Below are 13,677 nucleotides of genomic sequence, written 5' to 3'. Positions count from 1 at the left end.
TGCGCTTTTAATACTATCAATATTACTATATCCGTCCTAAAATATAAGCATTTTTAGCTATAAATCTAGACACGGGTAGTACACATGTGGATGTGCCTTTAATACTATACTCACCTCTTTACTCCGTCTCAAACAAGTGCTTGTCCATTTAAAAGTTGATTTTTTTAAAGTTGATTTTTTTAAAGAACAGATGAAGTACTACACTAATAAGTTCTATTGATATTTGTCCGTTTAAGCATATATGCATGTGATGTGTGTATTTTATGTAATTTTGAAAAAAAATATATGTTTATTGATGTGTTCAATACTCATTTGAAATGCAGGAATTAATTTAACTCCAATGAAATACTAGCAAAAAATTCTTTGTTCCGAAGGAGCTCTCAAGGTTGGGTAGGGGGCACTACTGCCGCTGAGTATTCCTCGAATGCTTCGTGAAATCTCTCTCGCATCATATTAGTGCTCCACTTGGAGCACATGATTTTTTACAAGAATTTCACCGGAATCTATACGGAATTTAAGAAAAAAAAAACTATAAAAACTTGGCGTTTTGAGTACTCCAGGCTAGCTAGAGTGCCGTTTGATCGGCAGGGAGAAGTGGGGGAGGTGCGACAGTGTGCTGCAGTAGGTACGACATTTACTCGGCACATTTGCTTTACATGCGATTGACGTGACGTCGACTTCACCATTCAATCACCGTCACCGTAAAGTTTGAACTCGGCTCGGCGACCATACGGATCACAACACAACGCCATCACGTGTGCTCCAATCAAATCTTTCCTCCTCATGCCTCTGCACAAGTGCAGACTGCTGTTCAATGTTCATCTCTGAAAGCATTCGAGGAGTAACTCAAGAGTCAGAAGTGCAGAACAACGGCAAGTATACAGTGTCAGGACTACAAGTACCTGCTACTCCATTCGTCCTTAAAAAAATAAATAATAGTTTTCCGTATATAACGTTTGACTGTTCATCTTAATATGAAATTTTTTTATAATTAGTATTTTCATTGTTGTTAGATAATAAAACATGACTAATACTTTATACGTGACTTATCTTTTTAATTTTTTCAAATAAAACGGACGGTCAAACGTTGGACACGGAAACCCAGTGTCTATCTTTTTTTTTGGGACGGAAGGAGTAGTATTTAGTACGAGAGAGCACAAGAACAGATTAACATACTCCTAATACTATTATGGCTTTTCCTGCATGGTGAAAACGATAACCATATGCTACTCTGTACGATAATAAGCGCACTATTGGATAGCACTCCTCTACTTATATCTATCAACCTTTTGCCCTCAAGGAGTTAACAGTTGACATCATTCAACATTTCACCGACCAGATCCGATTTTTGCTTCAATGAAGCAGGAAGGCTGTCGCATGTACAACATTAGTTTGTATCTGGCCATAACATTACAAAAACGATGCAAGTACAATGGAAAGAATTAAGAGCATCCAAGAAACCGTCCAATTTTGCTCAATGTGGCTCGGGCCACTCCTCAATAGGGATGTGGTTATTGTAATTTGTAAGGATATGGCGTCAGGTAGTCTTCTGTATCTCATGTCGGTAGCAATTTTCTTCAGATCTCCAACTGAACAACGACGGGCAAGCAGCATAGTTCCTATTTAGGTGGTCGACGGTCCGGGTAAAGTATGTCTGCGACGTTTTCCTTGATGTAAATAGCTGTCTTGTTTAGATTCTTTGCAACGCCTGAAGCGACCAATCCCGCGCTCTTCCTAAACCTGCAGCAGCCTCGTACTACATCAGTAAGACAATCACAAGAAAGGGACAGGAAGGGGAAATCTGAAAGCTAGCTTTCCTCGCATAGAAATCCTGTCCTGTAAGTTGCCCGGGTCTTTGTCCTTGTTGCCGAGAGCTGGTGGCCGCTGTAATAAGAAACGCAAATGTATTAAACATCAATCTAAACAATGAAGAAATGGTACACCCAAAGAGATGGGTCTTATTGTTGTAGAAGAACATTGGCCAACAAAACTGAACCAAACTCTCAACATGACTGATAATTTGACTTAACACTCCATTTTTCCCAGCTAATACCATACTATTAGCAAATATTTCTATAGCTGTCTGTGAACAAAAGAACAAGTTTGTACATGACTGAAACATATGGTTAAATGGAAATACCCAAGCTAAAGTTTACAGAAATGTGTAATTGCCACCGTCAAATGCACATGACCTACCTATGGACTTAATACTGAGAAAATGGAGCTTCAACCCACCTTTTGGTACTTACTACGTCCATCCCAAAATATAACAACCTTTGGCTATGAATCTGGACACACATAGCCAAAAATACTTATATTTTGGGACGGAGGGAGTATTAAGTTGTAACATATTGACAGAGTTTTAAAAAGTTTGATCATTCATAAATCATTTGAAAACAAAACTCCACAATTACCTGTACCAAGTCATCATAGAGTTTTATTCAACTGTAGACCAAATATGAAGAAGTTGTGGCATCAAGAGAAATACTTTAGCATACCTTCCTTTCTATAAGAGGCAGTAGCAGGCTCATTATTTGGTGATTTCTTCTCAACCAATCTGCTGTCCACCAATAGCTGTAGTGACATTTTTCATTGTCATTAGACAGAAGCAAAGCACAAAGGCTAGCACAAAAAAGATTTATAATAACTATAAAATATACACTTATACATGTATGTGTTTTCAATAAAAAACAGAAACTATTAGGAGGCATAAGTTTCATTCATGTCGTTCTCAGAGAGCAGTGTCAATAAGTGAACAGAGTCCAACCACCAAGCAGTCAGAAAAAGAACAAAATTACCAACCATTCTTCAGGTTGCACAAATGTGGTCCCACCTCAACCTTATAGGTTGATGATGCCAACCAATATCCTACACATGGAAATGCAAGAAAAGAAAATCCTTCTGGATGCTTATGAATGAAACTAGTGCTCAATTGCAGGATCATATTGTAGTTTACATAAAGAATCTTTGATACATGTAGATACCAAAATATGCCTAGCATGATTACTTCCAGTATTACACAATCAGATGTTTTACGTGTGAAATGTCGTATTATAGGTTTATGTAAAGAAGCTTTGATACACGAAAATCGTAAGATAGGTCTATCACATTTAGTTACAGTGCTTAGGCAAACATAGATTTTTGTCTGAAATAAAAAAAAATGTTGAGATTTGAGATAAGTCTTAAAACTAATGCAAAGATCATGGAAGATAGTATGATCAACATCTACTACTCTAATTCCTTCTTGTAGGAGATTCCTATGATCACGTGTTTTGTGATTCACTACCTACATAATAAGTCATTGCCTCATTGGCATTAATATGTTTGTGATTACCAATCAACATCAATGGAGAGAACTAAGGATTTCATACTGCAGCTACGAGATGGAAACCAACCTCATATCAACATCGACGAAAAGAATTGAGATTCCATACTGTAATTAGTAACTACGAGATGGAAACCAACCTCAAGCCCCTGGCAATATGGCAACAACGTCTTGCCCTCCTTCTCGCCGCTTCGGCCGTCTTTGTTATCCACCACAAACATGGAGTAACCAGCGCAGGCGTACTTGAACTGCCTCAAATCATGCCCCTGCGCCGCCGCCTCTTCTCTGGGCTCGTCCACCACGTAGCTTGGGACTGGAGCACCGAACCAAACAACAACAGTTTCGTGAGATTCTCCGATCAATCTGAACCCGAACCACCAGAAATCGATAGAGACAATTTTTGCCGATGGATTGAAAACCCGCACGCCGATCGATCGCGCGCTGCGATTTTTTTTTTTTTTGGGGGGGGGGGGGGGGGGGGAGATTAGGGTTCGTTTCGTTTTACCTTGGGGGATGGAGCGCGGGATCCCCACGCAGACGGGGTTGAACCCGCGGGATCTGAGCATGGACGAGTAGTAGAGGCAGCCCTTGCAGGATTTCCCCCTCCTCGGAAGCGCCGTGCCCGATGGTTTTCCGGCCGCCGCCGCCGCCGCGCCACCGCCGGCCGCCGGCGATTCCTCCCCCATGTCGCGCTCTCTTTTCCTCTCTCCTCTCCTCTCCTCTCCTCTCGACTCCCCGTGACGAAGAGATTTCGTCGTCAAATTGGGTTGTCCTCCCCTGCGCTGGCTGACATGTGGGCCCGCCAACCTCGGGGATTGGGTTCCCGAATCGTACCCGCCGACTAGAGGGCCCACCAGTCAGGTCAGAGGATCAAGACAATTCACGAGTAGTTACGTTACACCTTTGGATTTTAAAAATTTTGATTTGTACTGTAGGATTAATTTCAGGTTGCCGTGATACTTGTCACAATTGGGCTGTGTTTAGTTCACACCAAAATTAGAAGTTTGGTTAAAATTGGAACGATGTAACGAAAAAGTTAGAAATTTATGTGTATAGAAAAGTTTTGATGTGATAAAAAAGATGGAAGTTGAAGAATTATTTTAGTACTAAACACGGCGTTGGTTTCAATTGATCGAATCGGTACAAATAATTCATAAAAAAAATCAAATGGTTGTTACCAATTCTCAATTCTGGCAAAAGTCGAATTATGGTTTCCATTTATACTCCTTAACAAGACCATGTACATACACAGAAGTGAAAATTATATCAGAATCAAGACCTGATAAACAGCACCAAAAAAAAAATCTGAAACGCCAGGTTGCAAGCAGAACAAACAGAAGATTTGAAATGGCCTACAATCCCAGAACTGATACAAGAATCTCAATACAGAAAAGAAGCAGGACAATCAACAGGCTACATGAGACAGAATTACTGTGTACAACAAGCATACATCCAGCACAGTAAAAGGTTGGAGCATATCACCAGGGGGGGGTGCTTTAGTACCCATTTCCTACCTGACACCAGGATTTATTCAGAATGTATTACTGCTTGTTCCGAAGCAAGAAACAGAAGGGTAGGATGCACATGATTTATAACTACAACTGTTCTACATGACAATTCAGAGGAGATGCAACTCGCTACAATGCACCAAGTTCAGAAACATGCATATGTGATATGGATGTCTACTGAGGAACTACAACAAAAGGGAGGATACAACAGATGAAACTGAGAACGGATCTACTGCCTCTCTCTTGATTGTGACCTAGTATCAGTCAGCCTGTCATCATGCCTGTCACTATCCCTGCCGTTGTGCCTGTCATCACGCCTCTCGTTGCCTGACGATTGCCGATCAAACTGCCGATCAGTCCTCTCGTTTTGCCTGTCGTACCGTCTCTCGTTGCCTGAATTTTGCCTATCGAAGTGCCGACTGTTTCTTGATGGATATCCATCATTCGGTATTGAATGGGAAAAGTTGCAGTGCTCACCATTCTTGCAGTATCCCTTGTCGAGTATAGAATAGCAGACTCCCCTTTTAGGCCTCCACGACCCTCCATCACCACCTGACTGCGACCTCCAAGACCTCCCACCAGAGTCACCGCCATTAAAATCACCACCATGCCCAGAATGCCTGCCTCCATTGTCTCGCTGCTGGTTATTCCAATTTGGGTTCCCGCTTGGTGAATTCCAGTTCATATTGTTATTATCTTGGCCTGTCCCATTTCCAGTACTGGGACCTGGATTAACCTGCATGGGAGCACCCCATCCAACATTTTGGTTCATGTTTCCAACTTGGCCCCCCCAACCAGGATAAGAATTTGTATTTCCTTGTGCAATGGCCCCCCATGGAGCCATTGCAACTCCTTGCATCTGAGTTCCCACCATTGCTGCTGCATTTGGAGTGCCTTGGCCTTGAGTTGCCCACATCATATTCATATTGGTGTTTCCAGGATTTGGTGTAACCCAGCCCATGTTTGGAACTGCATTTGGCTGTGCTTGCATAGCCAAACCCATGTTGTAGCCTGTGGCACTTTGTGCTGTTCCTCCCCAAGACATGTTCATGTTGTTCTGTCCAACCATTCCCCAGCCCATGTTTGCATTACCCTGGAGAGTAGCTCCCCAGGTCATATTTCCAGCCGCCTGAGGCTGAGATTGGCCAGATGTGCTTGCCAATTGTGCCCAAGCAGTGTTTTGATTATCACCACCAGCCATGGCTGTGGACGAGGGCTGCACTGCTTCAGCAGATGGTGTTGATATCAGCTGAGATGGCTTTACCGAGTTGGAAGCATCAGTTTGTAACTGGTTCCTTGCATCTGCAGGTAATGCCATCAGTTTCATTAGGTATTTAAACCATAATTTTCATTGAACAAAAGTTGCTTCGGGATTAAAAGCTTCCTTTGTGAAACAACAGATGCTAATACAGTAAAAGAGAAGACAATGGCATAAACAATGAACAAGCATTGAGCAATACCTTCAAGTTGTTGAGTATTTGATTGCACCCCTCCAGGTTGTGCACCTGCTAGTCCAAGATCTGTGAAGAACCAAAAAAGAATGTTTAGGCCATATTGAAATACTTCTTCGCGGCGATTTTATAATTCTCAGCCTATTACCATTCATTAAAGAAACGGTGTACATTTTTTTTATATATTAAGTATTTGTTTCCTCAATACATTGAACGATATAAACCTTCGCAAAGAGCCTACCTTCACCCGATGACCTCATCCTTTCACGCGAAGCATCTTCCCCCAACTTTGAATCGTTTCCATCAGCTAATCTGCCATCACTTTGTGATAAAAAAGATGCTATCTGGTTCTGGGACTGCAACTGTGAATTAACTACTTCTGCACTCACTGTCGCAGGACCTGGTACAGGAGTTAGCTGACCTGCACTTCCTAAAGCTGCATTTTGTCCAACTACAAAGCTACCCATGGCAGGCTGAGAAAGTGTCACAGGATTTATTGCAGTTCCAAACTGACTTGAGGCGTTCCAACTTCCACTAAGAGATTGTTGGACTGCATACGCTGCTTGAGAGTTTTGCATTCCATAATAACCTTGTGTACTAGATTGGATAGTGGCTGGTCCAAGATTTGCCGCATCGTTTCCCTGACCAGCCCTTCCTGAGAAAGACTGTGTGCTACTTAGAACTGCTGATTTTGAAGGTTGTTCTCCAGCTCTTGTTCCTTCCTCAAGAAGGGAATCATTACGGGGCCTACCATCAACATCTGAACTGCTTCCAACTGGCGGTTCCCACGGCGGTAGGTCTTTCTCAAACCTCCCGAGCAAAGCATCTGTCAATAATATTGAATCATCTTGCTTCTCAGTAGACTTCCATATTTTTAAATTCGGAGGGAAGTACCCACTGCCATTCCATTTCCGCAACTGCACTATTGAGAAAGGACCCTGGATTTTACCGGTAGGATCCATGTACTGCCAGATTTTTTCAGACTCATTAATAACTGACTGTGATGCATGTGTTCCCCCTGACCCTATATTGGCTCCTAAAGTTTCAGATGAAACACCAGATAGACCATGTGGAGCATTACCTGCAGTAGCTCCCACTTTAACTGCGTGTGTACCGATGTTTGGGCTATCTGATTTACTTGTGTAACCAGCACTTTCACCGTGAGACGAAAATGCAGGTCTGCGTCCAAGGGGTGACTCGATATGTGTACTGGATTCGCCCCATGTGTTTCGATTAGACTCCCAGTTGGTTTTTAAATCTCTTTGTGCAGGACTCCTACCCTCTCCTTTACCTGGAGATACAGGATTATTATCTTTCTTAGAGAAAGATCCTCTTGACTTATTGAAGCTGCCTGTACAATAGAAAAAAGGGAGTGATGTCAGATGAGCACGCATGGATCGAAAATGAATATTATGGGGCGGAAGCAAAATAAAATCAAGTACTTCTTCCAGTATCCTGCTCTTGTTCCTCTGGAGATTCATAATCTGGATCCATGGTATGGTCAGCATGAACTTCAGGTTCTTCATTCAGCCTACGAACACGCTCTTCAGGGGTACTTAGAAGCTTCAGCTTCTCTACACATTCTCTAAGCGTAAATACTGGTTAAGACAAACAAGCTAAATTTTCATTTAACAAGGACTTGTCCACATAGATATAGGCCATTGCAAAATTAATTAAGTAATAATATGCATAAAAGTGCATGAACGAGTTTTATACAAAAATAATGCCACTGGATTTGTGAATACTTGCGTAATATAATATACTTATTTTTTGCCAGCACGATATGATTAAAATCCCATAGTGAAGACTTAAAGAAATATAAGGATAAATAAATATTGATAGATATAAAAGAATGACATGAAGAAGGATATTCTTTTCTACGGCCCATATCGCTTGCACGGTCACGAAGATGCCCAAGCCGCATTTTTTCACTTTCAATCCACTGCAATTTTTGCAATAGGCAATAATGAATTAAGAAATGATAGATGTACTATATAGAAAACTCTGAGCATCCATTCAGTGCTAATTGCTTACATCGTTGACTTTGAGAGATTGTAGAACCTTTGCTTTCTCATAAACCTCTCCCTGAATGGTAAGATAGTTTAGAAACAGCGAAACTGTGCACATATGCCAAAAAAACTGCACATATAACGTTGTGTAATAATAACTAATAACATTACCACTGTCAGCCTTGGAATGAATCCACACTTTATGCTTTGCCGTAAGCGTTTGCATTCCTCCTAGAACAAGAAAAGCAACAGTGAATCAGGAAATGAACATCATGTGAACAAAAGAAAGCAGCAGATTTGCTTGTTGAGAGAATGCTTGTACACATAATCTAAAGTGACATGATCAGGTTGTGTCAAATTTATTACTAACAGTATACAAAGTGAAAGGAAATAAAACTATAGACACAGTTAGAAAAATATAAGCTTGCAAGTGTTAACTCTACCAAGTTGCGGTAAACAGTAAGCAAACAGTAAAAGTGCCTGTGCTGAAAATGATAATACCTCAGTGAACTCTTGGTTTGAGGTTATATCAATAGTAATAACCTCTCTCTTGTCTAAGTTTAGAATCTCCAGTGTTATATCAGTCGACTTTTTCCCACATTTATATTGTTCTGGCGCTATTCCTGTGCCTGCACACAGATATGGGAAAGTCAGCATCATGAAGCTAAAACCAGCCAGATTAGCTTGAAAGTGTCTTATCTTACCAACAATTTGCACGAGCCGGTAGATGTCTTGCCTTTGACCTGTTCCAGATATTCTTATTCTCACAAATGACCCAAGAACTTTCTCATCAAATGTGTCAACTTCACTGATCAATTCTTCTAACAGGTTGCGACGCAGGTACATTAAACTGATGTTATGGTTATCTATTGCTGCGTAGTCGTCAAGGTTTGTTTGCAGAGCTTTCTGGTCATACTTGCGAGATTTTTTCCTTTTTTCTGAGCTCATCACCATTGATGCTTCACTGTTGCCATCAGCATCCAGACTAGGATCAGGGTCTACAACACCACCATGGTTGTCATCAATTTCAACTGGCGAGACCTCGCTCATGAGGAAATGGGATTCAAGAAGCTTCAGCATCTCAAAATGACCAACACGTGCTTTCCCAAAAAGGCTTTTGAGCATAGAATCACAAATTATCTGACTTTTCCTGCGAGGATCCCGGAGGTTTTCACGTTTAATATAATCAAGTAAAAGGGATTGGACTTCAAATTGGGACAGCACAGATTTGTCACCATTTTTCATATTTGCTACAAAATCCAAGAGCTCCTTCGAAGCCCAACTGGTCTCTTCAGCTGACGATGTAGATGTCCCTACGCTTTCAGATTCTCTTGGTCGATGGTCACTGCTCAAAGCACGCTTGGACAATTTTCTAACCTTTCTCCCTGTAGAACTTTTAGTATCACGGCCACCTGTCAGGCCTCGCTTTGTAGATTTCCTAGTGCTATCTTTAACTACAGAACTGTCATCGTTAGCAGCTTGCTTTGATCGCTTCCTTCCTTTCCTCTTTGAATTGCCTTCTAGATGGCGCACAGATGAGCTGTCTGAATTACCCTCTTCTTCATCATTTGTATCATGTGGTTCACTGAGATCATTGTCACGAATAACCAAAGAAGAACCATTCTTTTGAGACTTGGCTGCTGATATTTCTTCAAACGTCAATGGTAATTTTGTTTTCAAATTCAACCAATAATCCTTGAACAAATACCACCAGCTTGCTTTGTCGTCAAAATCTACATCCTGTTAAGCAAATTTGTACAAGTATACTAGGTTAACACTTTGGCAAGGTATTGAGCAAAGCACAAAGGGAAATGAGAAGACAAATTAAGAATATTGATGTTGATTAATAAGTAAGTGAGTACTGAAATCAGTACAACTCTGTATCTCAATAATGATCATAGGTGTGTACAACATAGACATAGCGCATAGAAGGTGTTGGTGGAAGTTATGGAAATGCCATTTTGTGAAAACAATTTAGCAAGCTGCAATGCTTGGACAACATCATTCAGAAAATAGTTCTTGTTACACCTTTTGAATCCTGCAGGCAGCAGGTTGGTTAGCTCATTTGAGTTTACTAATCAAATAGACAAATCAAGTGCAAATTAACAGTTCCAAGATACATAGGGCCTACATCTTAACAAAATGATTATTGAGCATGAATATCTCGAAAACTTGTTACGCCTTGCCCTGTTCTTTTCTTATGAATTAACATATTACCTCGATTTCCGTTAGCACGCTTTTCAAACTACTGAACGGTATGTTCCATGCGAAAACTTTCTATATGGAAGTTGCTTTAAAATATCACATATATCCATTTGTCAAGTTTGTAATAATCAAAACTTAATTAATCATGTGCTAATAGTTATCTCGTTTTACGTGCACCAACTTTATCTTCATCTTCATGAGTTTCAAACACCACCTAAGTTTCTTAGATGAGAGAGAATGAAAAAAGGATAAAATGGTGTCACAAATGATATACAGAAACTAAAAAATGATGAAAAGATCAAAGATACTGGATGATACTATAGAAATACAATAGATAGATTAAGGTAAGCCAAGAAACAGAGGAAATATTACCATTTGCTCAGTAGCCTCCTCCTTGTTCTCTATCAACATCACAGTATTCATGCATGTCTCACAGAAGCCTTTGTTTCCCCTAACAGAGACGAATTTTGTCTCTTTTATGCATTTTTTGCATAAGGAATAGGTACATGTGTAACACATATGGAAGGCAGGTTTCTGGCAGTTGCTACAAATATGCCACCCTGGGAAAATGATGCAGATTGAACAAAATCAAAAAAAAAAAGGAAGATATTATCTGTGGACTAAGCACAAATCTCATCATTATCAGAGAAACAGTCCAGCATCATTTATCTCCAGCAATTTTTACTCAGTATTACACAGATTTCACAAGCTTCAGTTTTCAAAGTAAAGAACAATAAATAAATAAATATGATATAACAGGACAAAATGGAAAAAAATTTAAATCAGCTATTATATTTATATTTTACCGGCATCCCACTATCTGCATGTAAAAAGAGTAGGTTCAATGCAAATATGACCCATAAAAATCATGGATTTTGATGAAATGAAGTATGAATACTCATATCCACATTCCAAAGTAAACCATCTAAGTAACTAAGCAAGGGCACTGCGAGTTGTTCAGACTAAGTCCCACATACCACAATTCCAACGACCCTTCGATTTGAAGAACTCATCATCCCGATTAACACAAGAAGGGTGGTAAGCCTTAGGACAACCCCTGAGTATGAGGACATAGAAATAACCATTAATAATTGTAACATAGCAATATACTTTGGGATATGGAAAGAATGAAATTCCATGTCATTAACAAACCTACGATCACACACAACAAGGTCACCACCATCAAAGCAAATGAAGCAAACTTCCTCATCATCCTTCTTCCTAACAGGTGGTTTCACCACAACCTGAGCCTTGGAAGATGCACGACCTCGCTTCCGGCGCCCCCCGCCTTTCCTTGTCAATGGTGGAGGCACGTCATCATCATCCTCGTCCTCATCTATCTGCACTGCATCTTCTTCAGGGATATCCTCACCAACTGTGTCAGCCACAGCTTCTTCTGAAACACCATCATCATCTTCAACAACATTTTCATCAGCCTTGCCATCTTCATCTTCAGCTCCAGTTGTGGTAACCACATCCATCTGCATGCCCTCCTCATCTGCACTATTGTTACCAGCTGGGGCAGCTTCTTTTTCCGCCTTATCATCTCCAGTCAGGCCTATAGTTTCCAGTTCTTCTGTACCATCAACATCATATTCAACAACATTTTGAGCAGCCTCATCATCTTCTTCACCCTCACCTCTAGTTGTGTTTAGCACATTCATCTGAATGCCCTCTTCATCTGCGCCATCATCACCAGCTGCAGCAGCCTCATTTTCCGCACTATTATCTCTACTAATGGCAACTACATTCACTTCCGGAACACCATCAGCATTGTCAGCCTTGCCATTTTCCACATCCTTATCTCCGGCGGTAATGACCCCATCCATCTTCAAGTCCTCATCATCTGCACCACCGGCAGCTGCGGCAGCAGCCTCATTTGCCACATTGTCATCACCAGATAGGCCAACTGTACCCAATCGCATGTCTTCATCTGTCTCATCAAGACCAGCTTCACCAACCACTTCCTCGTTGCGATCACTGGAGCTGGAAACTGCATCCACCTTCCTGCCCTCGTCATCTGTGGCCGCATCACAGGCTATTGTAACCATTTCCTTAATGTCCTCTCCCGGTTGGGCAAGTATATCCATCCCTGTGCCTTCCTCCGAGACACTATCACTAGCTTTGACAAGATCTATGCTCGCATCATTCAGCACAGTTGAGGAAACTACATCTATAAGCGCCCCCTCATCCTGCGCATTCTTGTCCGTCTGAGGACCATCATCAAAGCTAGCCACACCTCCAACGGGGAGCGTATTCATAACATCATCAATCAAGGAAGCACCCGCCTCATCCACAGCGGCACTAGTATCATCCAAACGCACCTGAACACGAGCATCTTCCTCAGGCTCATTACCTTCATCGCAAGCACCGCCGCCGCTAGTATCCTGACCATCTTGCTCAACAAAGCTATCGCCATCGCCACCTAATACGGACACCATAGCCGTCCCATCGTCAATCTGCGAAGCACGCACCTCCGTGGGATCATCCACTGCAACCCTAGTTTCATCCAAGTGCACTCCAGCACCACCACCTTCTTCCTTGGTCTCATCAGCCTTGCCAACATCAGCCAAACCAGGGTCTTCCGCAACTCCCACAGTCTCTTCTTCAGCTATATGGTCCATATCCTCACGACCAAGGGACAGACCAAACGTAGGGCATGGGGGTTCGGCTCAACCCCCCAAAAAGCTCGTCGGCGACGGAGAGGCCCGACGAGGAGGGGTGCCCTCGAGTCGGCGGGGACGCCGAGCGGAGCGGAGTGTGCGGCAGCGCGAATCCTGGAGCCGAGCGGACCTCGCGGGCTGGCGCCTAGTACGGCGGCGCGGGGCGGCGCGGCGTGACGGCGACCTGCCGCTAGGGGGGGAGGTTCGCCGGCGGCGGGATGGCGGCGCCGGCGAGGTCGCGAACGGGCGGCGGCTAGGGCTAGGTCGCGACGAGCCGCGCTATGGGGAATTGAGGACCGACGGGTTGAGGTAGGGGTAGGATGATGTGGTCTAGTTGGGCCGGGCCCTGACACCATCTCTAGCCCACCACCGACGAAGAAAAGTTGGGCCCGATTTTAGTTGGGCCAGGCCTCATTCCATGTCATCACCGAAGAAGAAAGATGGACCACGATAAACTGGCCCAATGTGCCTTTGAATATCAGTTCTGGCCCATTAACTTATATAGGCCCAATGTGC

General features: G+C 42.4%; 2 protein-coding genes across 2 annotated transcripts; both read right to left on the bottom strand.

The window, feature by feature from the left end:
- Positions 1-1,310: 1,310 nt before the first annotated feature.
- Positions 1,311-4,079, bottom strand: LOC127784912 (uncharacterized). The gene is made up of 5 exons (XM_052312325.1): positions 3,831-4,079; positions 3,466-3,638; positions 2,499-2,574; positions 1,820-1,884; positions 1,311-1,742 (listed from the first exon to the last, which is right to left on the bottom strand). Exons 1-5 carry the CDS (start codon positions 4,009-4,011, stop codon positions 1,620-1,622), a joined length of 618 nt encoding a protein of 205 aa, XP_052168285.1. The 5' UTR covers positions 4,012-4,079; the 3' UTR covers positions 1,311-1,619.
- A 714-nt stretch (positions 4,080-4,793) lies between these two features.
- Positions 4,794-13,414, bottom strand: LOC127784911 (zinc finger CCCH domain-containing protein 19-like). Its single transcript, XM_052312324.1, has 12 exons — positions 11,651-13,414; positions 11,476-11,555; positions 10,871-11,058; positions 8,998-10,033; positions 8,795-8,922; positions 8,465-8,524; positions 8,319-8,369; positions 8,156-8,226; positions 7,727-7,875; positions 6,526-7,635; positions 6,294-6,353; positions 4,794-6,135 (listed from the first exon to the last, which is right to left on the bottom strand). The coding sequence occupies exons 1-12, from the start codon at positions 13,120-13,122 to the stop codon at positions 5,063-5,065; spliced, it is 5,478 nt and encodes a 1,825-aa protein (XP_052168284.1). The 5' UTR covers positions 13,123-13,414; the 3' UTR covers positions 4,794-5,062.
- Between the last annotated feature and the right edge of the window lie 263 nt (positions 13,415-13,677).

This window comes from Oryza glaberrima, chromosome 9, assembly GCF_000147395.1.
Source record: "Oryza glaberrima chromosome 9, OglaRS2, whole genome shotgun sequence".
In the NCBI taxonomy this organism is placed as follows: domain Eukaryota; kingdom Viridiplantae; phylum Streptophyta; class Magnoliopsida; order Poales; family Poaceae; genus Oryza; species Oryza glaberrima.
This window is presented reverse-complemented; position numbering and strand designations above follow the sequence as displayed.